Below are 24,732 nucleotides of genomic sequence, written 5' to 3'. Positions count from 1 at the left end.
AGTTCCATGGCTCACCCCTCTGGCTAACATCTGTCAATTCAACATGCAGACAATAAATGTGTGGCACGCACTTCAGCCCAACACTCCTGGCCACCCCTGGCTCTAGGGGCAGGGCTCGGAAAAAACCTCTCTGTGCCATGGAGACTAGGGAACCCAGCGGCACTCCTGAGACACTGTGGGAACACATTGCCCACTAGAGATCTCACATTCGGAGATGGCTGGTTTACAGTTGTTACAAAGTACTTTCACTCCTTTCACGGCTTTTAGTTCCATAGCTTACAGCGGAAAAGCTGGGGCTAACCTAAGGGATGCCCCCCAGGCTCTGATGGCTGTGGCCGACCTGGGATTCCAGCCCAGTGCCAGCAATTTCCAGTCCCCCGACGCTAGCAATTTCTGGGCACTCACCATCCTGGAAGGTCATGCGAAGGGGGCTGTGTGGTCCTGGTCTTCTGGTGCCCTTGTCTAGAACATGCCACCCATCTTTGACCCATCTACCTTGAGAAATCGTCTACCTAAATGTTAATATTTATCATTTACAGCTGGCCACTGACCCCTTCCAAAGGTGAAGACAGTAAAATTTATGACAGACGCCCTATCAGACAACAGAGGAGCATAAAAGCAGGAGGAAGAGTGATAGCCTGCGGTCTGCGGACGTCTGGAGGGCTCCAGCATGGGGCTGCGGCCACGCACTTTCCTCCTGGGGCTGCTGCTGCTTCTGGGGCGAGGTAAGTCTGCCTTTTGCTCAGAGGGCAACCGGTGGGTCAGCCCTGCTGGTGTCCCGTGTTGCTTCGGCACAGAGCTTGGGAGAGGAATTTTCATGAGCACGAAATGCACAGGTGAGAATAAGCAGGCTACAGCGCTGAGCTTAAGTGCCCACAGCTGTGGGGGGCAGGCAGTTCTTAGGACAGGTGAGAAGTGTGGGCGAGCTACAGCCCCGTGGTGGGGAAGCAAGCCATAGGTGTAGGAGTCGCGTAGACCCGGATTCTAATGCTCTGTGCCGTGTGGCCTTGGGCAAGTCCTACCTCCCTGGACCTTGATTCTTAACATGGAAAAATACCACTACGACCACTCATGGTAAGCACATTTTGATCACTACGTGGGCTTTGTTTGCTTTTGCTGAAGGCAGAGGAAGGCAGATTTGAGGATGGTGAATTCTAACGGACTGCGCTGCGCTCTTTAGTACTACTGACTCTGACTGAAACGAGTGGACTCCAAGCCAGGGCTTTGGATTTCTTCTGAGCTAATGGTTAGAAGACAGTGCCTCTGTCCCTCTTCTCCCAGCCCCTGGCTCTTCCTTCCTCCCTTTGTTCAGAAAGGCGGCATCTTTTAAACCGAAGAGGGCCTTAAAGATGATTTTTTAACTGTCTCCAAATGAGAGGCCCGGGCCCAGAGTCAGAAAGCTCTTGCCCTGGAGCCCCCAGAGGGAGAGGAGGAGGTGGGGACAGAGGCCGGGGCCTGGCTGGGGTCCAAGCGCTACTTCGGCTACCTATCTAGGACATGTCAGTCGCCCTCTCTGAGTCGCTGGGTGGGATGCGAGGCCAGAGAGAATGAGAGTGCCTGCTCTGCTTCCTGCACTGGGTGACGGCATTTCCCTGATTACTCCTGAGGCTTAGGAATCCTTATGTTTATGGACCATTTGAATTCTTTCATGCAGTGACTGTTCTAGTGTGTTTCCCGTTTTTTTCAATGGGTTGTCCTTTCTCCCACTGATTTTTTTTTTTTAGTTTTTCATATGGGCTGTGCACTTGCTATTTGTTGGTATAACCAACAAATATCTTCTGAGGCTTGTCTTTCATTCTCTTTATGGAGACTTTAAGTGAACAAACTTCTTCATCTGGGGGGAAGTAAAGGGAGACCAGCCAAATGAGAACAAACGGAGGCATGTATTCCAGGGTTGCTATGGTAAAAGCTGCTATCGTTTGCGTTTGGCAGAGACTCCGAGGCAGGCAGGGGAGTGGGAAAGCTTGACGACGGAAAAGGGGAAGGCATCAGGGGCGCTCTTACTGGCGGCTGTTGCCAGGGGGACGCTAGCTGCAGGCGGCTAACTAGAAGCCAGGCATCTTAAATGATTCGTTTGGGAAACATACGTGGCTTTCTCTGGTTGGTCCTGCGTTGGAAGCAGGGACAAAAGTTGGGGAGCTGCAGACATGGGCCAAGTCCTGACTGTTCTAGGCTGATTCCTTGCCCGTCTACTGCAGATGTGTGGGTCACAGTTGTATTGTCATCTATGGTCTGGCCATTGTCTGTTTGTATACTGTCTGTCCGTTTCTAAAGTTTTTTTAATCTTTTCTGGTTTGTACTCTTTGTGTCTTCTTTAAGAACTTCTCTCTGGCCTCAGGGTCATGAAGATATTATCCTGTATTTCCTTCTAAAAACTTTATAAATTTGCTTTTCTCACTGGGTCTTTTTAAAGACATCTGGGATGGATTTTGGTGACTACTGTAAGAGGAGAACCCAGTTTTATATGTTTTTTTGCGAAGATACCTGGTTGTCTCAGCACCATTTATTGAAAAGTCAGTTGCTTCCTCACCATTCTGAAGAGCCGCCTCTGTTCATATATAAAGGACTCATATGTGCATGCGTCTGTTTTAAAACTCTGTTTTGCTTTATTTATCCCATTGTCTACCCCTGTGCCAGTAGCACGTTATCTTAATTCTATAGTTTTGTAGTAAGCTTTATTATTTGTGAGAAACAAGTCTTTCTGTTTTTTCTTCTTCTTTAGAAGTGACTTGGCTTTGAACTTTCATATAAATTTTACTATTTGTCAATTTCTACCCCCCCCACCCCCCGCCAAAAACAAACCTGTTGGGCTTTTGATAGAAATTGCTTTTAATTCTGTGAATCAAGTAGGGGAAAATAGGTATCTTTACAATATTGAGTCTTCCAAACCATGAGCTTATAATTAGACCTTTAACGCCTCTCAATGCTTTATAGTTTTCTCTGAGGTCTTGCATATGTTTTGTTAAATTTATTCGTAGGTATCTAATACTTTTGGTGTATGATAAATGGAATGTTAAATTGCCATTTTGAAAATGTTATTGGTATATAGAAATAAATTTTTAATTTTGTACCCAATTAAGCTCTTATAAATTTTAGTAAGTTATCCGTATATTCTTTTGAATTTTCTGTATACACAATCCTGCCAGTGATGACGGTCTGGTTGCTCTCTTTTCAGCCTGTGTGCCTTTTCTTTCTTTTGCCTCGCTGTGCTGGCTGGTGCCTTCGCTACAACTGTTCAGAGCAGTGATGGTTGGACGCACTCTTGTCTTATTCCCAAGTTCAAAAGGAAAGTGTTTAATGTTTCCTCAGTAAGTGTGGTGTTTGCTACAGGCTTTTCTGTAGCTACTCTTTATGAGACTAAGAAAGTTCTATTTTATTACTAATTTGCTAAGCGGTTTTAAAAAAAAATCATGAGTGGGTGCTGAATAAATTTTTCTGCACTTATTGAGATGATTGTATGATTTACTCTAATCTGCTAATATGGTGAATTAAGTTAATTGACTTTTTACTATTTTGTTCATTTTTTTCAGTCATTGCTTGTTAAATTCACCAAAGACTGCACATTGCATTTACTTGTGCTGCCTCTTTAAACCCTTTTAATCTAGAGTAGTTCTTTAGCCTTTTTTTCCCCTTTCTTTCTTTTGTGTGTGTGTGTGTCCTTGAAAAATTGAGGCTGGCTTTTTTTGTGCCCACTGCAATTTGGATTGGTCCAAACTGTTTCTTTGTTGCTAGAATCAGATTAAACTCTTCAGGTAGAAATACAATGTAGATCATGTTGTGTCCTTGATGTGTAACATTCAGTGATACATGTGACATTAGCAAATATTTTCATTGGTGATGTTAAATTTGATAATTTGGTTAAGGTGGTGTCTGCCAGATTTCTCCCTTGTAAGGGTACCTCCCCCCATGTGATTTATAATTTGTCTGTAGGGAGATACCGTGATACCGAGTGACTGTTCTTATACCCAATGGTTTTTTAGCATCCATTGATGATTCTTGGCTGAATTATTACCATGGTGAGTGTAAAATGGTGATTTTTAAATGGCTGTCATTCCTCCTACTATTGTTAGTTGGCATTCCTCCATAAAAAAAAAAGTCTCTTCTCTGCCTCACTCTTTTTAGGTTTTATCTTTCTAATATAAAATGGACATATGGATTCTTTTATTAATCAGTATATTATAACCCAATCCTGTCATTACTCATTTTAATGCTCAAGTTATTGGCCAGTGAGAGCCACTTCAAGCTGACTCCTGTTTCCCCATCAATTTTTAAGCACTTTTTAGCTTTATGGAACAAGTTATTCCAGGCTAATCTTCTGTTTTCCCTTCCTCACCATGCAATTAGCAACGTCTTTAAGATGCCAATTGATAGGGGATTTTATTTAGAAACCAAGATCGAGATGCTAGGGGTGTTCATTGCTTCTGGAGTGTCATTGTGTCTAAGCTCTCTCAGTGGACAGAGCCAAGAAATATTGTTTTCTTTTTAATGAGATGAATTTATACAGATATCTCCTAATTTTACTTAGAATTAGGCTTTTATCTCCTTCCTCTATTCCGGATTTGTATTGTCCTTATCCCACAGTGTAAGCTGAGGTTACAAAAATATTGATACATTTATTCATTTGCTGAATCCTACAATACATCCAACACAATATTGGAATTACTGAAATAATAACACCACCACAAGCAAAGTTCGAAATCTCTTTGTGGTTCTTTTGTCCTTAGAATATGTCCCACACAGGGTATATAATCAAAATACTTTGATCAAAATCACTTGTATTAACTCTTTTTCTTTTATTCTCTCTGTGTGGTTATGTTATGTATTTGACATGTAGTTAAATTTGTCTCTGTTTCTATTCACTTATAAAGTTTCTCCCATTCTTGATTTTACTTTAGTTTTTGAATATATAAAGCATTAACATGGTTCAAAAGTCAAAACTGTGTGAAAAGATATACCTGGAGAAGTGTCATTCCCATCCCTATCCCATCCATCCCATTTCCACCTATCCCTGTAGGTAACCAATTTCATTATTGTCATATCATTTCTATGTTTCTTTTTGCAAATATATATTCTTATATTTTCTTCCTTCTTGCACAAAGGTAATCTACTATAAACTTCTTTTTCATCTTGATTTTTTTTTCACTTAATAATATATCCTGAAATTACATTATATCTGTTCAGAAATCTTTTTTATTTTTTTCCAGCTGTAGGATATTCCATTATGTACCATATATATTCAACCAGTCTCCCAATATGCACATTAGGTTGTTTCCAGTATCTTGCTACTTTAAGTAATGCTGTCATGAACAATCGTGTACATATGTCTTATTCATGTTTTTGGAGGGAGAGCTTAGGGTAAGTTCCTAGAACTGGGATTTCTGGGTCAAAGGATAAATACACATATAGTTTTGTTAGATATTACCAAATTTCCCCCCAACCATAGGGATTATACCATTTTACATTCCCATTGGCAATATATATGAAAATGCCTACTTCTCCACAGCTTGACAACAGAGTGTATTGTCAGGCCTTAGAATTTTTGCAAATGTCACAGATGAGAAGTAGTATTTTAGTTTTAAATTCTCTGATTGCAAAGGAAGTTGTCTTTTTTTTTTTTAAAGAGCATGTGGTCTCAGTTTCCAAAATGCAATGAAAAAGGGTAAGTTCCAAAAGCATCAACTCTTTTCAAGTCTCACGCTTGCATCATGTTTGATAATGTCCCATTTACCAAAGCAATTCATATGGCCAACCGCAGGTTTCAGGGGTAGAGAAATAGACTTCTCCTCTTGTTGGGAGGAACAGCAATGTTATACTGCAAAGTGACATACATTCAAGGATGGGAGAGATTTGTGGCCATTTTGCAATGTACTTCACCTACGTTCTTTGCTCTTGTTTTCCAGGATTTCATAGCTATTTTTGCATGTTTATTTTTCTTTATGAATTTTAGAAACAATTCGCCTAGCTTTAGAAAAAAAAAGGTATTGGTATTTTTATTGGAATTGCCATAAATTTGCAAAATAGAGAGAAATAGGCCACTGTATCTTCTAACCAAGCCAGGCCATATATTGATGTATATGAAGGCTTTTACTTTTTGCTATGTTAATTTTATACTTTCTATCTTGCTAAATTATTTCATTGTTTGAATTAGTTTTATCATTGATTCTCTAGAGTTTTCATGGTTAGTCCCACATTATCAACGAATAAAGATATTTTTCCTTTTTCTGCCTTTACTTCTTTTCTTTTCTGATTGCATTGTCTAATTCTCCAATACAATGTTAAATAGCAAGGGTGATAGTGGGGATTCTCACCTTGTTCCTGATCTTAGTAGGAAAGAAATTTCCCCTGTTCAGTTAGATGATGGACTTTGGGAATCATACATACATACGTACATATATATGTGTGTTTTGTGTGTTCACATTAAAGATGTATCCACAAAATTGTGTTTTCTTGAGTGTTTTTATTTTTATCAGGAATGAACGTTAAAGTTTGTTGAAGGTCTTTTCAGCATCTATGGAAATAAGTGTATTATTTTTTTCCTTTTAGATTTATTATTATGTTAAATGGTTTGCTAATGTTGAATCATCCATACATTCCTGGAATAAAATCAAGTTGGTCACAGTGTATTTTGTTTTTATATACTGCTGGATTTGGTTTACTAACATTTGTTTAGGATTTTTTTCCCTTATATGTTCATGAATGACATTGAACTTGAGATATAACTTTCCTTTCTCTCACTACTGTTGGATTTTGATACCAATGTTATACATTCTCATAAAATAAATTTGGTAGTGTTCCTATTTTTCTCTTTTCTAGAATAGTTTTTAATAATGGAATTATTTTTTTTCCTTTAATTGGTAGTAGAACTCACCAATAAGACCATTTAGGCCTGAAATATTATTTTTTAGTGGGCTTTTGACTACTGACTCAATTTTTTTAATGGTTATAGAATTATTCATATTTATTTCTTCTTAAGTAAGTTTTGGAAAGTTTTATTTTTCACATTTACTTACACACAATTCAGTGGGTCTGCAGTTTGGGATGACTTCAGGGATCTTGTCTCTGTTCCACATAGTGTTGTCTGGGATTGACTTGGAGAGTCTAAAATGCCATATCAGGGGACTTGGTGCTGGGGTGCCTTGGTGCTCCTCCACACAGCCTTTATCTCTACATGAAAAGCCTGGGATTCTTTACCTTGTGACTCAGGTCCAAAAAGAGCAAAATTAGAAGCCACAAGGCCTTTTAATGCCTAGACCCAAGAATAATTTCTGCTGCTTCTGTTGGTAAATGCAAGTTTCAAGGCCAGCGTGGATTCAAGGGGAAGGAAATAGACTTCACTTCTTAAGGGGGAAGAGTGGCAAAAGTCATATTGCAAAAGGGCATGCAGGATGGAAGGAAATGCCATGGCCATCTTTGGAAAAATATACAGTCTATGTTGTATATGTGTTTCCTAGTTCATTCATTTTTGTGAGTTAATCTTGCTCAACATTTGTAGTGTATCTTGAATGTGTGGCTTAATATCTTTCATCAGTTTTGAAAATTTCCCAGCTAGTATCTCTTGAAATATTGCTTTTACTCCACTATTTCTGTCTTTTCTTTCTGCGGTGCCAATTAAATGTTTGTTTGCTTTTCTCACTTTATGTGCCATGTCTCTTAGCCTGTCTTCCAATTTTACCATCTTGTTGTCTTTCTATACTGCATTCTAAGAAATTTATTATAACACATATCCTAGTTTATTCATTCTTTCTGTTGTGTCTAATTTGCTGTTTAACCTGATCATAGAAGATTTGGAAAATTGGTTTTATTTTTCAAATTTAATTTACATTTAGTTCTTTACCAAATTTGCAATGTTACTTTTAAAAATAATTTTGTGTTCCTATAAGTATCCTCAAGTTTGTCTTTTATTTATTTATTTATTTTTAAAATTTATTTATTTTTTTGGCTGCGTTTGGTCTTTGTTGCTGTGCATGGGCTTTCTCTAGTTGCGGCGAGCGGGGGCTACTCTTCCGTTGCGGTGCACAGTCTTCTCATTGCGGTGGCTTCTCTTGTTGCGGAGCATGGGCTCTAGGTGAGCAGGCTTCAGTAGTTGTGGCTCGTGGGCTCTAGAGTGCAGGCTCAGTAGTTGTGGCACACGGACTTAGTTGCTCTGCGGCATGTGTAATCTTCCCAAACCAGGGCTCAAACCCATGTCCCCTGCATTGGCAGGCAGATTCTTAACCACTGCACCACCAGGGAAGCCCTAGTTTGTCTTTTATTTTTTAAAACATCCTATTTTTATAATTTTTGTCTGATAATTTCAGTCTCCAAAGTTTTTGATCTATTTCTGCTTTGTTTTTTTCTGCTAATACTTGCTCCTGGTTACCTTGTTTGTTTATGTGCTTGGTTATTTTTAGTGTGTGATGCTTTGACTCCTTGAAAAGTTATTTGTGAGATTCTTTGAGGCCTAGGATGAAGGCCTAGGATGAAGACGGCTGTCTTCAGAGACTATATGAACATCATCTGTCAGGCACTTGGGACATTACCATTAAGGATCACTTCAAACTAAATTTGTTTGAAGAATAGCCAAGCCCCATGCTAAGCACTGTACATATATAACAGCTTACCTTTAAGAGGGATGTACTATTCTCCCCATTTTATAGATGAGAAAACTGAGACTCAGAAGTTGAATAACTTGCGCAAGTTCATTCAGCTAATAAGCACAGGAGCCTGAATTTAGTCCTGAGACTGAGTCCAGAGCCAGGGCCTTTCACCATCTCCCTGCATTACAGCAGAGCCCAAGGGAGGAAAGAACCAAACCAAACCAGGGCTTTTGTTTAAGCTTTAAAATGGGCTCACCAAAACCCATATTAAAACAGATTCCTGCTCTGAAAGTTTTGGTTTAGAAAACTGAAACATCATTATCTCAAAACTACAATTGGCTAAAACAAGTTGGCAAGGAAATCCCTGTGCCTAGTAAAATACCATTTTCACTAGAATTTCATTTTCCTGGCATGGGTCAGAAGTTCCCCAGGAGACTGTCATGCTTGTGAATGAAAACTCTTGCCTTGGTAACACACACATGCCAGGCCTGTCACTGCAAAGCCGAAGGTGGGAACTGGGTGAACTCATTGTGTGAGGAAAGGAATGCCTCTTTCATTATTAGAACAAGTAAAGTTAGTCAACGTTTGTTTCACAAGGGCCTGGAGTCCTTCCTGGAGGATGCCAGCCCAGCCTTCTAGAAATACTCTTTCCAAATAAGAGTAGAAAGCAATCTTGGAGGACTTCTGGTGGCCCACGTCCTTCCAGTTATTGAAGGGGGGTCGGGGGGACTTGCTCAAGTCACCTATCTAGTTGGTGGCAGATGGTGGAACTCTGGTGTCAGACTCTCTCCTCTACATCAGATGCCTGAATCCCCATTCCCAGCCCCCACTTCAGCTCACACACATGCCTCCAAATTCCTGCCCTGAGTAGCGGGCACAGGTATGGGATTTTCTCTGGGGGCTCAGAAGTCCTACTTTCCTGGGATGTCATCTGCACCTTGTAGATTTTGAGGACTTTATTGTCAATCATATTTTCATCAAGTTGCATTTTTGCTACTGTCAGTTAACCGTCTGAGCACCTTCTAAGAACTCAAGTAGGGCTGAGCCTGCCTGGGAGATAATAAACCAAATGTAAGGAACCCTCTGGGGAGAGAGAACTGATCTGCATAAAAATCACTGGAGAAGAATTAAGTACCAAAATAGGTGTAAGTAGCTGTAATAAAAGCAACAGGATTCAGAGAACTGAGAGATGAATGCGGGCTGGAGAATTTTCACGTGGGAGGTGAAACTCGATTGAGCGCTGGAGGGTGAGTGGGCTTAAGATAAAGGCAGAGAAACAGGGAGGGCATGCAAGTGGGGGAAACGACATACCCAAAGGCAAAGTCAGGGCTCAACGTGACGGGTTTGAGGAGCAGGGAGTGGGCCTATTGGGCTGAAGGGCAGGGCTGGTGTGGGGGAGGTGACGAGTTAGGTAAAGTGAGGTTCTGAAATCCTTAGATAAGAACAGTAGAGATTATTACAGTGTTTTTTTGCTTAAAGAGACTTCTAAAGTGATTTAATCCAAATCTGTTATTTTTACATTTTAAAAACCTAAACCCTATATATAAAATAGATAAACAATTTCCTACTATATAGCACAGGGAACTATATTCAACATTCTGTAATAAACCATAATGGGAAAGAATATGAAATGGAAAATATATATGTATAACTGAATCATTTTGCTGTACACCAGAAACTAACATAACATTGTAAATCAACTATACTTCAATTAAAAAAAAAATTTTTTTAAACCCAAAAAAACAAAAAACTAAGCCTTACAGAGGTTAAGTGACCAGTTCAAGGTCATGCAGCAAGTCTAGAATTTGGATTTGCTGTATTGGGAAGGGGAAACTATTAAAGGTTCTTCAGCAGAGGAGTGGCCTAATGGAAGTGGTATTTTGGGCAGGATGAGTCTGCCGGCTTCAGACATAAAAGGTCATGCATTGAAAGAGGCAACACACTGGTGAGTCAGAGGCTCACCTGGCTCTTAGAAAGAGGCCCAGCAGGGAGTTTGCTGGGCTCTGGGAAGGCCAAGTGCTTTCCTCCTGAGTTAGGCAGCCATTTCCTCTTGCACTCTTGCATCTCAGGGAGAAGCAGTGATCCTCGAGCAATGCTCCCTTCTTCAGACCAGAACCTCCCAGTTGTCTCTGGGAGGAGACCTTCCCGATGGGGGAGACATGAGGCCCCCACACAGTTTCCTGGGATCCCCCTCCTGTTGGAGCTCACTAATCCTTGCTTCTGCCCCCATCTGGCTTTGGGGGTCCCTGGTCCCTTTAAATTCTGGCCCCTGGGGGCTGAGGCAAAGCTGGAGCAGAGTGATGGTGGAGGAGGGGTCAGGGCTCTGACCTGCCACTGCCCAGGACCACTTGTTCATCTTTACCATGGGACTCTCTTCTTTGGGTTGTTCCTTCCTGGCTGTGGCCCTGCCTCAAGTGTCCCCATGAGGAGATTAAGGAAAATACAATCTAAAAGGGAAGCAGTCCTTGTCTGAGGTCATATAATGAGCCAAGGGCCAAACGTCAAGCCAGCTTTGAATGTGCTCTCTCCTGTTAGGACTGCTCCTTAGAACCATCTTCCCTCTCCTGGGGCACAAGATGTTTGAGGGTGAGTGTTAGGTGGGCATCAGAGATGGAGACGGGAGGGTGCGTTGGTCTCTGTCCAGGATGGAATTTGTAGTAAGTGTCTCCCCGGGGTCATCAGCACAGGACATGGGTATTTAAAGAACGGTGGTTTGGGACTTCCCAACCCAAATTATCTCTAATTTTTTAATAATCTCATCAGACTAAAGGTTGTGTCTACCCAAAAGTTGTAAGAGTGTTAATTCTAAATCGTTTTTTGGCATTCCTGCTGTTAAATCTATTTAGATTGACTGCTGGGTAAGGTAAGGACAGCTGAAAATACCTTTCTTGTAGACACGGCAAAAGAACAAATTTCCGTATGTTGGCAACTCGGGCTATAGAACAACACACACAAAAAACCTTTTTATAATTGTCTTTTAAAACATTTTTTTATAGGTATTTTTTTATAGTGGGTAATGTGAAGACTTCAGATGAAATAGATTGAGAAACTGATTGGAAATTGAATGCAAACTAAGACCACTTGACTGTTACTGAAATGAATAGCCCAGTTTGCTTTTTTTTTTTTTTAAAAGAAATTCACGTTCTTTTATTTATTTATTTATTTATTTATGACTGTGTTGAGTCTTCGTTTCTGTGCGAGGGCTTTCTCTAGTTGTGGCAAGCGGGGGCCACTCTTCATCGCGGTGCGCGGGCCTCTCACTGTCGCGGCCTCTCTTGTTGCGGAGCGCAGGCTCAGTAATTGTGGCTCACGGGCCCAGTTGCTCCGTGGCATGTGGGATCTTCCCAGACCAGGGCTCGAACCCATGTCCCCTGCATTGGCAGGCAGATTCTCAACCACTGCGCCACCAGGGAAGCCCAAAACATTTTTATTTTATATTGGACTATAGTCCATTTATGATGTTGTTAGTTTCAGGTGTACAGCAAAGTGATTCAGTTATACATATACATATCTTTATTCTTTTTCAGATTCTTTTCCCATTTAGGTTATTACAGAATATTGAGCAGAGTTCCCTGTGCTATACAGTAGGTCCTTGTTGGTTATCTGTTTTATATATAGTCGTGTGTATATGTTAATCCCAACCTCCCCATTCCCCACCTTTCCCCTTTGGTAACCGTAAGTTTAACAGACTTTGGTCCCAAGGAAAGCAGGCCAGACTAGGTTAAGGAGAACTGAGCTCCACACACAGCCTTCGATAACTTGCTGAGTGGTCTTTGGCAAGTTTGCTAACCTCTCTGGGTCTCGGTTTGCTGAGGTATTAAACGAGATGATCTCAAAGTTCAGCCCACCGCAGCCATTCTAGAATTCTAAGACAGAGGTCAGTCTAGCTACCCCAGAAAAGTTCTCTGGCCCTTGGGCGGCCCTCACCGACTGCGGCACGTGGGTGCCCAAGCACCCCGATAGCATCCTGTGCTCCTCAGAGCACTGTTGGTATAGGAGCAGCAGCCGTGCCTGACCCGGGCGGTGCCTGCCCGCAGGTCGAAAACAGCATCCCACAGGCCCTAAGTGTGAATGGGCATAAGATGCTGCACAGGGCGACCGGCAAAGCCCAGAAGACCTGCTTACAGCCCAGGACAGCACAGAAGACAAACCCTGGCTGACTTGGACCCTCCGCTTCCCAGCTTACCCAGGTAGCTCACCGGTTAGTGGATGGCAGTGCTGGTGCGAGGCCTGACCCTGCCCTTGCTGGTGTGGTTTGTGTGAGCTGGTGAAAGTTACCTAGCCTCTCTAGAGCCTGTCAGTCCTGCCTCTACTTACCCTTTAGGGCTGCTGTGAGGACATTGCACTTTTTCAAAGAGCCCCCAGACTTAATGTACACTGAAGAGTGGCCTTAATTCCGCATGTGTTGGCCTTGACTGTCCTTCCCACTGCCCAGGGCATATGCCTCCCATTCATCCAGGGAGACAAGTCCTCCCTTGCAAGTGTGTGGCCTCTCCTATTCACACAGCGCTTTCCTGTTCTCGCAAGAAGCCTGTGAAGAAGCCAGGGAAGCCAGTCTCATCCCCATTTTATAGATGGGGAAGTCAAGGTCCAGAGAGATTGATGCTTGATCAAGGTTACGACATGGCCATCTTTCTTCAAGGCAGGGATGGAGGTGGAAAATTGTGCTCTAGACACAGTATAAGTAAAAAATAATAACAAAAAAATAAAGGAAATCTACTAATTAAGAGAGCATGAGTTGTTTTAGTTTTGCTTTTGAAATCACACTCCCTACCCTTGGCCAGCTGTTGGGCTGACAAGCTTTGGGTTTCCTTGAAGAGTCAGGGCTGTTAACCTCAGAAGCACATGAACATCACTCAAAGGGCTTTGAAAATCTGCTGGGGTCCAGCACACCAAGGCCCCCCACCCCCAGGCCAATCCAGTCTGAATCTCAGTGTTGGGGGCTGGGCAGCAGGCAGTGGGTTGAGAACCAGTGGTTCAGAGGGGTCTCCCGGAGGAGAACCGTGTGTGACTTTGCCTTGCCAAGGCCTAATACTATGATGGCCCTTTGTTGGCTCCAGGACCCCAGTGGTCACAGCTCTGTCCAGCTTGGAAGATTGATCTCAGCCAAACCTGTTCCTCAGAGTGTGCACACACATTCTGTTTCCTGCCTAGCAGGGTGGAAAAGTACTTGTCTTTTTCCCTTATTGACCATACTGAGGTGGTAGTTTTTCAGGGAGCTCTAAGCCCTTCATAGATCCACGAGCTTGAGACTAAAACAACTTTCCAAATGGGAAAATTCCCTTGGGATTCCATGATTGGGGTCCAGTCAGGCCACAAGTGCTTTGACAGTTTCTCCCACAATACCTCGGGGTGCTATGGGAAAGGCAAGAATTTTTCTTCCATTTACTGGTGGGAAGCAGAGTGGGAAGCCCTGGAGTGAGGGCCCAGGAGTCAGTGGGGATAGGACCCAGGGGTCCTAAGTCTCCATCCGGGTCCTCAGGTCTAGACACTTAGATTCCAGGTACAGCCTCTTTGTGACGCCCCAGGGCAGTTATCAGGGATGATTTAGATCATCAGGGTAAGCACGAACTCTCTAGTTATATAAGGAAATCCCAGAATGTTGAGACTGGAAGTATCTGAAAAATGGTCTGTGCTTAATCATCTCTCTTATACTGATTATAATAACCATAACTACCAGTTACTGAACCTTTAGCACATGTCAGACACCATGCTGATATCATGTTTACATGTGATTAATCCTTACAGCAACTCCACAAGGCAGGTGTTATCAACCTCACCTTATAGGTGAGGAAACAGGCATGGAGAGATTGACTAGACCAAGGGTGTCCAAGCTCCTAACACCTGCCTGGTGTATGTACCACATGCCCCCCATGGTCCCCACCCGCTGCCTGGACCAAGTGCCCTGGGCGGCCCCATTCTTTTTTTTTTTTTTTTAACATCTTTATTGGAGTATAATTGCTTTACGATGGTGTGTTAGTTTCTGCTTTATAACAAAGTGAATCAGCTATACATATACATATATCCCCATATCTCTTCCTTTTTGTATCTCCCTCCCTCCCATCCTCCCTATCCCACCCCTCTAGGTGGTCACAGAGCACCGAGCTGATCTCCCTGTGCTATGCGGCTGCATTCTTATTCAGGTAGCTCTAGCTATTCTACCAAGGGACAACCTGTCTCCACTGGTCCAGTCCTGGTTTGGGGGCCACATGGAACAAGGCCATCCCCCTTGGTATCCAGACCTTTCAGACACTGAAGGAAGTTCTCATGCAGCCCCCTAAGCTTCTCTTTTCTGTTCTTCCCAAGTGTGCTTAAAAATGATATCTGACTCTCTGTGCTTCAATGTGTCGTACCTGTTCTATGATCTTTTCTCCTCCTTTCTTGTCTTCTTTGGATTAAACATTTCTATTGTTTCAGTTCCCCCACAGTATCCTGCCCAATATTAGCTTGCTGATTATACATTTTTGTTATTTTGGTATTTGATTATAACATGCATCCTTGTTATATTAAAGTCTAATATAAATGAGTACTTTAATCACTCCCCAGATAAAGAAAAACCTTACAACAGTGTAACTCCATTTAACTCCATTCACATCTGCCCACAGCAATGCGTTACATATATTTTAAACTCCACACTATTATTTTTTATTTTTTGTATTGGAGTTGGCAAACATTTTTTCTGTAAAGGGCCAAACAGTAAATATTTGGTTTTGTGAATCATGTATGGTCTCTACCACATATTCTCCTTGGTTTTATAACCCTTTAAAAATGTAAATATCATTCTTATCTAGTGAGCCATACAAAAATCGGCTGTGGGCAGATTTAACCTATGAGCCATAGTTTGCTGGCTTCTGTTTTACACAGGCAATATTATTTTGGATTTGCCTACATGTTTACTTTCTGTACGTCATCTCTTCTTACATTACCATGCTTGCATGTGGGGTCATCTTCCTTGTAGCATTTTGAATATGTCATTCCACTGCCTTCTGGCCTCCACCGTTTCCGATAAGTTGACTGTTAATTGTAATGTTGGTCTCCTATGCATGAAAAGCTGTTTTTCTTCTGCTGTTTGAGCTTTTTTTTTTTTTTACCTTGGCTTTAAACTACACCTGGACACATCAATTATTACAGTTGATGTGTCTAAGTAAAATTGTGTTTTTCTTACCTAAAGTGGTTGTTTTGTTTGTTTGCTTTTGTTTTTATCCCTGCTTCTTTGATCTGTGACTCAATATTTTTCACCAAATGTGGGAAATTTTCAGCCATTATCTCTTCAAATCTTTTTCTGCCTCTTTCTCTCTCTGCTTCTTCTGGGACTCATTACCTGTATGTTTTGTATGCTTGACGGTATCCACAGACCTCTGAGGCTCTATTTTTGTTTCTTCAATCTCTTTTCCTCTGTATTTTTCAGAAATGTACTTTCTATTGATCTGTCTTTAAGTTTACAGATTCTTTTTTCTGCCATCTCAAGTCTGTTGCTGAGCCCATCTAGTAAATCTTTCAGTTATTTTATTTTTCATCTCTGGAATTTTCTTTTTATAGCTTCTATTTGTTGAGTCTTTAACCTTCACATTTTTCTTTAATTCTTTGAACATAGTTTCATTAATTCTTTGAACATGTATGTAATAGCTACTTTGAAGACCTTGCCTGGAAAACCCAACATTTGGGCCCACTCAGAACACGTTTTCATTGGCTTCTTTTTTTTCTGGAGTATGGGTCTCACTTTTCAATTTCATGGCACATCTAGTAACTTTTGGTTGAAAACTGGACATGTCTGATAAAATTTAACAATTTTGCATTCCATTTCTGAGGGTTGTTGGTTCATTTTTCAGTAACCTGCCTGGAACTAAACTGAGGAATCTGTTTCCCTACAGTGGACAGCCACTGACGTCTTTGCTCAGTTTCTTATTTCTTTTTTTTTTTTTAACCTGGCATCCTAGGAGTCACCCCTGAGTCTGCATGGTTTAGTGATCAGTAATTTGGACAGAGGTGGTGTCCAAAGACCTTGAATTTGTAAGGCTCTGTTTATCGGTCTGTGTGTAGGGTGGGGAATGAACACAAAGTTGCAGACAATTCTCAAGTTTTTCTTCACTTTAATTTTATGTGGGGCTCTTTCAGGTCTTCCCAGCACACACACGGACTCCCAGCCAACCAGGAATATGTGAAGTGTATCTCTGCCCTTCCCTTTTCCTCCTTCTCATTCCTGGATCTCCCCACTGAATATCCCATTGGTTTACTCCTCACCCCAACTGGGAAAAAAACATCAGGCTAACAAAGCTGCAGATATTATCCCTTTATTTCCACATTATTCCACCACTTTTCACTGTCTATTATCTGTTGGGATTTTTTTCTCTCTCTTGGTTTCTGTTTATTTGGTATTATCTCCTGATAATTTTTTTTTTTATTGAAAGCCAGGCATTGTGTATGAAAAATTAGATAACTGTATGTTCCAGATGGTGCTGTCTTCTTCCATAAAGGCTTTACTTTGGGCAAGCAGTTAGGTAGGGGCAGATCACCCTAATCTAATACTGGGAATCGAACTGACTCAAAGCTGGGCTTCAGTCTTTTTGGAGGCTGATCTACTTCCACTTTATCCATCTTCCAAGGGTCTAGCTCTTTGAAGTCCCAAATAAAAGACTGGGACATTCACCAGGGCACCTCCTCCTTGATGGGCACTGGACTCCAATGTTTCCCCCCAGCTCCGTGGACAGTCTGAAGCTCTGCCCAGCATATTAGCCACTTAGCTGCTGATTTCTGTTGCCCATGATTTGGCAAGTGTTTCAAGGGTAAAAACAGCATCAAATGTTGGACTCACTCTCTCTACTGTCCTTTTCTCTGGCTCTTTACTGAAGTTCTTGCTGTCTTTATGACTCTCAACAGATGGGCACACATGCGTGCACGCACACACACACACACGCACACATACACACACACACACAAAATGGGGAAATGCATGATTTAATGTCTGCAGAGGAAAAAAATTAGGCCCAGAAGATTCCATGATGTTTTCAGGGAAAGATGTAGGGATCCATCTCTTGTCTTCGAAAACAAGCTCTTCTGAGCCCCTTTAAAACCTTTTAGATTTAGAGTCAGCAGATAGGGTCTCTCAACCCAGCCCCACCTCTCTAAAGAAAAATTTTAACTTTCATTGCTATAAATTATACTAATAATGACATCTGTCTCTCTGGATTATTTTTTTCTTTTTTTTTTTCTTTTCTAAATGCCCTTGTTGTTTATCCATTCCATATATAATAGCTTACATCTGCTCACCCCAACCTCCCACTCCATCCCTCCCCCAACCCTGCCCCCTTGGCAACCACAGGTCGGTTCTCTATGTCCATGAGTCTGTTTCTGTTTCGTAGATAGGTTCATTTGTGTCATATTCTAGATTCCACATATAAGTGATATCATATGGCATTTGTCTTTCTCTTTCTGACTTACTTCACTTAGTATGATAATCTCTAGTTGTATCCATGTTGCTGCAAATGACGTTATTTCGTTCTTCTTTCTGTAGTTCTTTTAAGTGGTAGTTTAGGTTGTTTATTTGAGATTTTTCTTGTTTTTTGAGGAAGGCCTGTACTGCTATGAACTTCCCTCTAAGAAGTGCTTTTGCTGTATCCCATAGATTTTGTAAGATTGTGTCTCTGGATTGATAATGAAACAACTTCTTTCATCAAAATTAACAGATTTCAATATATACTTTGTGCAGGCACTGGGCTAGATCTTCTGCTTATATTATTCAATTTTTAAAAACTTATAAATTAAAGAGTACAAGCATATCCATGATCATAAGTTTTTTTTTTTTTTTAAGAAAACTTCTAGTTTCAACAGAGACCAAAAGCTTTCTTTGAGGAGCAATTTTTTTATTTCTCAGGCATGAAGCCTGGAGGACCAGGAGATGTGCTGAGTGGGACATTTCTCAAAGACCAGGGGAGAGTCGCTCTAGCACCTATGTTCCTCTACTTGTGAAGGTGCTGGCAAAGGCCAATGAGGAGCTGCGGCAGCAGCAACCAGCCTGGTAATCTAGAGATGGATCCCAGGCTCCCAGCGGGGATGCCCAGGGCTAAGGGATATTGCTGATCACCAGAGATGTGATCTTCCCATTTCACCTTGATGACCTCTTTTCAATAGTGTCTAGATCAGGGGGGTGGGATGAATTGGGAGACTGGGAATGACAAATATACACTATTGGTACTATATATAAAATAGATAACTAATGAGAACCTACTGTGTAGCTCAGGGAACTCTACTCAGTGCTCTGTGGTGACCTAAATGGGAAGGAAATCCAAAAAAGAGGGGATATATGTATACGTATAGCTGATTCACTTTGCTGTACAGTAGAAACTAACACAACATTGTAAAGCAACTATACGCCAATAAAAATTAATTATAAACAAAAATAGTGTCTAGATCAGACATTGGTTCACAAACAACGGCCCATGGGCCAAATCCAGCCCTCTGCCACTTTCTGTATGACCTGTGAGCCAAGAATGATTTTTACATTTTTAGATCTATTTTTTTTTCACGTGGACATCTAGTTATTACAGCAGCATTCGTTGAAAAGACTGTCTTTTCTCCACTGTGCTGCCTTTGCACTCTTGTCAAAGAGCAGTTGACTCTATTTATGTGGGTCTGTGTCTGGGCACTCACTCTTGTTCCATGGGTCTGTTTGTCTGTTCTTCTGCCAGTATCATCCTGTAGCTTTATAGTAACTTTTGAATTTGGGCAGTGTCAGTCCTCCGACTTTGTTCTTCTCCTTTGATATTCTGTTAGCTATTCTGGGTCTTTTGCCTCTCCATATAAACTTTTTTTTTTTTTTTAATTTATTTAGTTTTGGCTGTGTTGGGTCTTCGTTTCTGTGCGAGGGCTTTCTCTAGTTGCGGCAAGCGGGGACCACTCTTCATCGCGGTGCGCGGGCCTCTCACCATCGCGGCCTCTCTTGTTGCGGAGCACAGGCTCCAGATGCGCAGGCTCAGTAATTGTGGCCCACGGGCCCAGTTGCTCCGCGGCACGTGGGATCTTCCCAGACCAGGGCTCGAACCCGTGTCCCCTGCATTGGCAGGCAGATTCTCAACCACTGCGCCACCAGAGAAGCCCCTCCATATAAACTTTAAAATCAGTTTGTTGATATCCAAAAAGTTTTTTACATTTTTAAATGGTTGAGAAAAATAAAAAGAAAGGTATTTAATGGCACCTGAGAATTATATGAAATTCAAATGTCTCTATAATTTGTCTACATGTTATCTATGATGGTTTTCACAGTACAACAGCAGAGCTGAGTATTTGTGACAGAGACTGTATAGTCTGCAAAATCTGAAATATTGACTAAACTGAAGAAGTTTGCTGAGCCCTGGTCTAAATCTTAGGCTGTGACTTACACTTATTTTGGTTCTGAGCACGGCCCATGGGGCCAGACAAACCATTTTCAAATCCTTCCATCACCAAGTGTTCACTGTGTCACCTTTAAAATGTCACTTACCCTTTCTGGGCCTGTTTCTTAACTGTAAAGTGGGGATGATAGCATTTATCTCATAGAGTTGTTGTGAAGAGTAAATGAATTATTTCACGTAAGTGCTTAGAACAGTGCCTGGCACCTAGAAGCTGCATGTAAGTGTTGACTACCATATACATTTTTATTCTGACTTAAAAACAATGTTACCAAAATGGTCTCAAATCTCTGCCCTGCAAATTCACCTACCCCACTACCCCCAGAGTGATGATCTTCTTAAAACACACCCTAACAGTCATCTCTTCAAAGACTGGTCATGGCTTCCTGTTGCCTGTGGAGCAGCCTGGCATTCACAGCTCCACAGCCCAGCTGCCATCTGTCTGTGCAGCCTCATCTACCCTGCCCTGCCCTGCCCTCCCCTCCCCTCCAGTTATGAACCCTTTGCTCCAGCCCTTCCGAGCACTCTGTGTTTGTCCACACCTCAACACCTTCCCATCATGCAGTTCTTTCTGCACAGAAGCATTTCTTCCAGGCATTTCAAAAGGGTCACTGAGATCTGGGGGCAGGATACAACCAACATTCCTGTTAGGAGCTCCGAAGTGGAAATCAGTGCCTGATCTCACCTTGGGCGTGAAATGGAAATATACTCTTGTTCCTCATGAAACTCCAGATAAATTCTTTTCAGGGTCAAAAAGTAAAGCTGCAAAAGAAGGGTGGGGTGGAAAAGAAATCAAGCCCTCTCCCCCAAGTCAGGTCTCCCTTCAGCCTTGTCTGATGCTGTCTGGGGGTTCTTGCATGATATGCCCTTACAAGGAGTGGGCGCTCTGGGCAGAGAACTGAGTGGGGAGAAGCCAGAGGAAGCAAGGGAACCAGACCTCTGATTACATATCAGTATCATAAATGTTTCTTGAAGGTGTTGAAGTAAGCATCAAGATTATGTAACAGTGTGAAAAAAAGCTCATGATACAACATTAAAGGGAGCTTGTAGGATACAGCATTGCATCCACATTGATTACAACTGAATAAAAAGTGTGACTGACCAGGAGCCTGATGGTGGACAGGCGGGTGTGAGCATATGAAACCACTCTTGGGCTCTAGGGGTAGTGGCACCGTGGGTGATTGTCTTGGTTCCTTTATTTAAAAATGAGTGCTGTTATCGTACACTGCACTATTATTTCTGTAGCTAAAAGTTTGATGGTAGGTTTGATGGGAAAACTCATTAGCTTATAAAATGAGTCTCTCATTGTACATATATTATATTTTTAAGAAGTAAAATAAAATTAAAAGTTTTAAAAGACTGGCCCAAAGTAAGCTGGGACAAGGACAATGTCTTAGCAGCTCTCCACCTGCCTTTTCTTCCTCTTTGCCTCACAGTCAGTAAGCCCACTGGAGACAGCCCCTGTCCAGCTACTGTGTATAGTTATGGCTAAGCTCCTAAGCTCACATCACCTTCAGACTGTTCCCGGATGTCCTCTGCCTTCCCTGATTTGTCCTGGATCCCCAAACAACAGCAGCTATTTGTCCAACATTACTCTCCCGGAGAGTTCTGCCCTTCGCTAAGGAACCAATAAAGGCATCTGTGGTAATGTGCCCATGAATGATATAGGGTTATTGCTGACCCCTCCCAGGTAGCACTTTTGCTTTTCATCCTGGGGATTCTGATTAATAGGCTGCATTAATGGAAGCACAGTGTCCCAAACAATGGAGGTGATAGTTGAAGGAATGGAACCTGGACTTTCCTAACACAAGGGACGTTACTGAGCAGGGCACATAGGTCGGGCAGGGAGGAAGGGCACGAAAGCTGCAAATCTGGGTGGGAGTTAATTTCCAGCTAAATAACCTGAACTGTTTTTGCTTTCTTTTAGGAACTATCCAGGCCCGTACCTCCCCTGGAGAGAACACACTGGAAGAGCAGCTATGGCCAGAGGTCAGGGCTTTGTCCTCACAGGAGGGGGAGTGAGTTCCCTTCTAGAGGGTGAATCTAAGTCTTGATGCAAGTTGGCAGGTTCCCTCCCTGAGGCCTTGAGGGAATGGGCTAGATGAGTGGCTTCTCCGGGGACAGCCGGGCTGCCTGACAGAGCATAGCCGTATCTCCTGGAATTTGGGGTGCATCATCCCTGCAGAGTGAGCAGGTGGTTCCCAGAAGTGTCTGGAAAGATTATCGATGGGCTGGTTATCTCTGTGAACCTTGAAGCAGATGCTGGGAGTTATCTGAAGGCATCTGGGTGAGATCTTCCCAGAACATCTACAAGATAAGAGTTGAGAGTAAATGCTTTATCTCTTACCGAAATTGGTAATTCATGAGAAATTAACTTGCGTCTCCTTGTGACAGAGAGATGTGGTCAAGCAACTCATTTACTGCACATTTTTACCCCATTGGAGTATTTCCCCTTCCACTCTCAATTCTGGGGAGAAAACGTATAACCTCCCTTCTCAAAGCCCTCCATGTGATTCACAGAAGCAGAGGCTGCTCTGGATTTTCACGGGCGTCTGAGGAGGCCAAGAGGTCCTGAGGACCCCAGCACTGGCAACCCATTCCCTCCTGTGCTCTCAGCAGCCCCTCTGGGCTTAGGACACATGCCGTTCCAGTGGGAATGTGAGAGTCTCCCTGTTTCCACTTTATCCAGTTACCAGCAGCAAATAGCATAATGCCTCATATACCTACTTTCGTGTAAATAATCAAATTTAAAGAAGGAAAGCAGATAATACAGAAAACATAATAGGATAGAATCGATTTAAAAATTTTTCAGTCTAGATATACTGGGTCTCTTCTTAATGATTTCTTTTTTATTGTAAAATATACATAACATTTACCATTTTTGAGTATACAGTTCAATGGCATTAAGTATATTCACATTGTTGTGCACCTGTCACCACTATCTATCTCCAGAACTTTCTCACTGTTCCAAGAATTGTTCTTATTCTTTATCCTCCCTCCCTCTCCACGCCACTGTTCTGGGGTATCCTTAACTGCCATCTGCTAAAATCATTGTCGATAGGCACGTGTCCCCTTTTACTAGGTGAACTGGGTAAGGGGTTAGAAGAACATGACTATGGAAAGTTGTTGCTTCTGGATTTTGAGCCTAGTACAACAAGTACGTGGTCATTTCTACACCAAGTTTTCAGGACCTGTAATATTTCCATACAAGGCAGTTGATGTTTCTGATGTTCGGTTTCAGCGGCAGAGCCTGAAGAGTTTTCCATTCTCATGCAACTCAAAGAAGTCAGGATCTGATGTGCCTTCTAACTCAGGTATGTGACGCTGAGCCATGAGCCAGGAAGGCCAGCGTCTTCTCTCTGGTGTGGCCAGCAGAGGCTCCAACACTACTCCTCTTGCACTTTTTGGCTCTTCAAATCTTCCCTCTTCCCCATCCTTAGTCCTTCCTCTTTTGGCCCCCTCAGTCATTCCTATGGAGGGACACAGCCCAACACACCACGCAGAGATAAAACCGACATGACCCCACAGTGGTTTGCCTGGGTGAGGGCAACCTCTGGGAGCTCACCTCCAGGTGGGTAGACCGTGTCACAGGAGCTGTGGCTTGGAGCTTGGTCACTCACGTGCCTTCCCCAATCCTGTAATGTAGCCACAGTGGCAGCTCTAGACCTATTATTCCTGTAATGGGCTACATTTATCTAATACCTGGATGCTATGAATGTTGCTCTTGAGCTGGTCCTCTTCTCCAGCTTTATCCTATTATGTGGCTGCATTATAAACTGCGTTTAATGGATTTGTTTATGTTTGCATTGTACTGACTTACCAGGGTTTCCAGTTAAGCGTGCTATTCTTACTATTCTGTCATGTAAGGAATGTGGCTAGAAAAAGAAATTGATGTACTTCTTAGGAAGTGGCTTCTTTAGGAGGCTTACCTTTAATGCCCCCATAACATGACCAAGGAATACATCAGTGGTTTCTAAAGAAACTTAATTCTAAGGATGCTGGGGGCCCAGGTGGGTCATGGAGGCTTCCTGGTGTACCATTTGCATACAGCTTGCATCTGATGTTTACGTGTGTTCACAGGCTTTGAGCCCTTCAAGCTAACATGATCCCTTTTGAACCCAGATGGTTTTCGTTTTAATTTGTTGCTCTCTCACTCATTAATGGTAGCCCAGAAATGCAGAGCCAAGGGATAGAGGGAAGTAAGAGGCAGAAAGAGGGCCAGGTGAGAGGGAAATGAGGACTGTGAGTGACCTTCCATGGGACACCTATTTGGAGATACTGAGTCCAGTTAGCAGTGTGGCCTCGAGAGAGGAGTGAGCCTCTTTGGAGCAGGTTTCCAGGGCTCCCAGCAACTGCCTGATCTTCAGCTTCCCACTCCCATGGCCAACAGACGCAGCCTCAGCAGCTGTCCTTGGGGTGGGGGACGTGGGTCTGCTTCTCCCATTTGGCGCCCTTGGCCCGCATTGTGGGGAACATAGATCTGACCTTCTTACATGCGTTCTTGTCTTTGCAGTCCACTCTCTGAGACCTTCTGATATTAAATTTGTGGCAGCCATTGGCAATGTGGAAACTGTGAGTTTGTCAAGGAGATGGAGGTGGGAGGTATACGGTTTGGGACTGGTGACCTTCTGAATGAGCTCCTAGTAACCAGGCAGAACGCTTCGTTTGGGGAGAGAAGAGCATTCTCTGAGTTGGAAAACATCCTAAAATCTAGGGTTCTGAGTTGATGTTGTTGTTGTCTTAAATGAAATGAATGCCTCCTTTTACATTAG

General features: G+C 42.5%; 1 protein-coding gene across 1 annotated transcript in view; it reads left to right on the top strand.

Moving 5' to 3' along the window:
* The first annotated feature begins 670 nt into the window (after positions 1-670).
* PLB1 (phospholipase B1) overlaps positions 671-24,732 on the top strand; it is a 125,356-nt gene continuing 101,294 nt past the window's right edge. The window contains exons 1-4 of the mRNA XM_036872583.1: positions 671-725; positions 21,888-21,949; positions 23,202-23,274; positions 24,474-24,532. Coding sequence (XP_036728478.1) covers positions 671-725; positions 21,888-21,949; positions 23,202-23,274; positions 24,474-24,532 — 249 coding nt within the window. The remainder of the gene's footprint in view (positions 726-21,887; positions 21,950-23,201; positions 23,275-24,473; positions 24,533-24,732) is intronic.

This window comes from Balaenoptera musculus, chromosome 13, assembly GCF_009873245.2.
Source record: "Balaenoptera musculus isolate JJ_BM4_2016_0621 chromosome 13, mBalMus1.pri.v3, whole genome shotgun sequence".
NCBI classification, from domain to species: Eukaryota; Metazoa; Chordata; class Mammalia; order Artiodactyla; family Balaenopteridae; genus Balaenoptera; species Balaenoptera musculus.
Note: the sequence above shows the minus strand (reverse complement) of the source record. Positions and strands in the feature narration are given on the sequence as shown.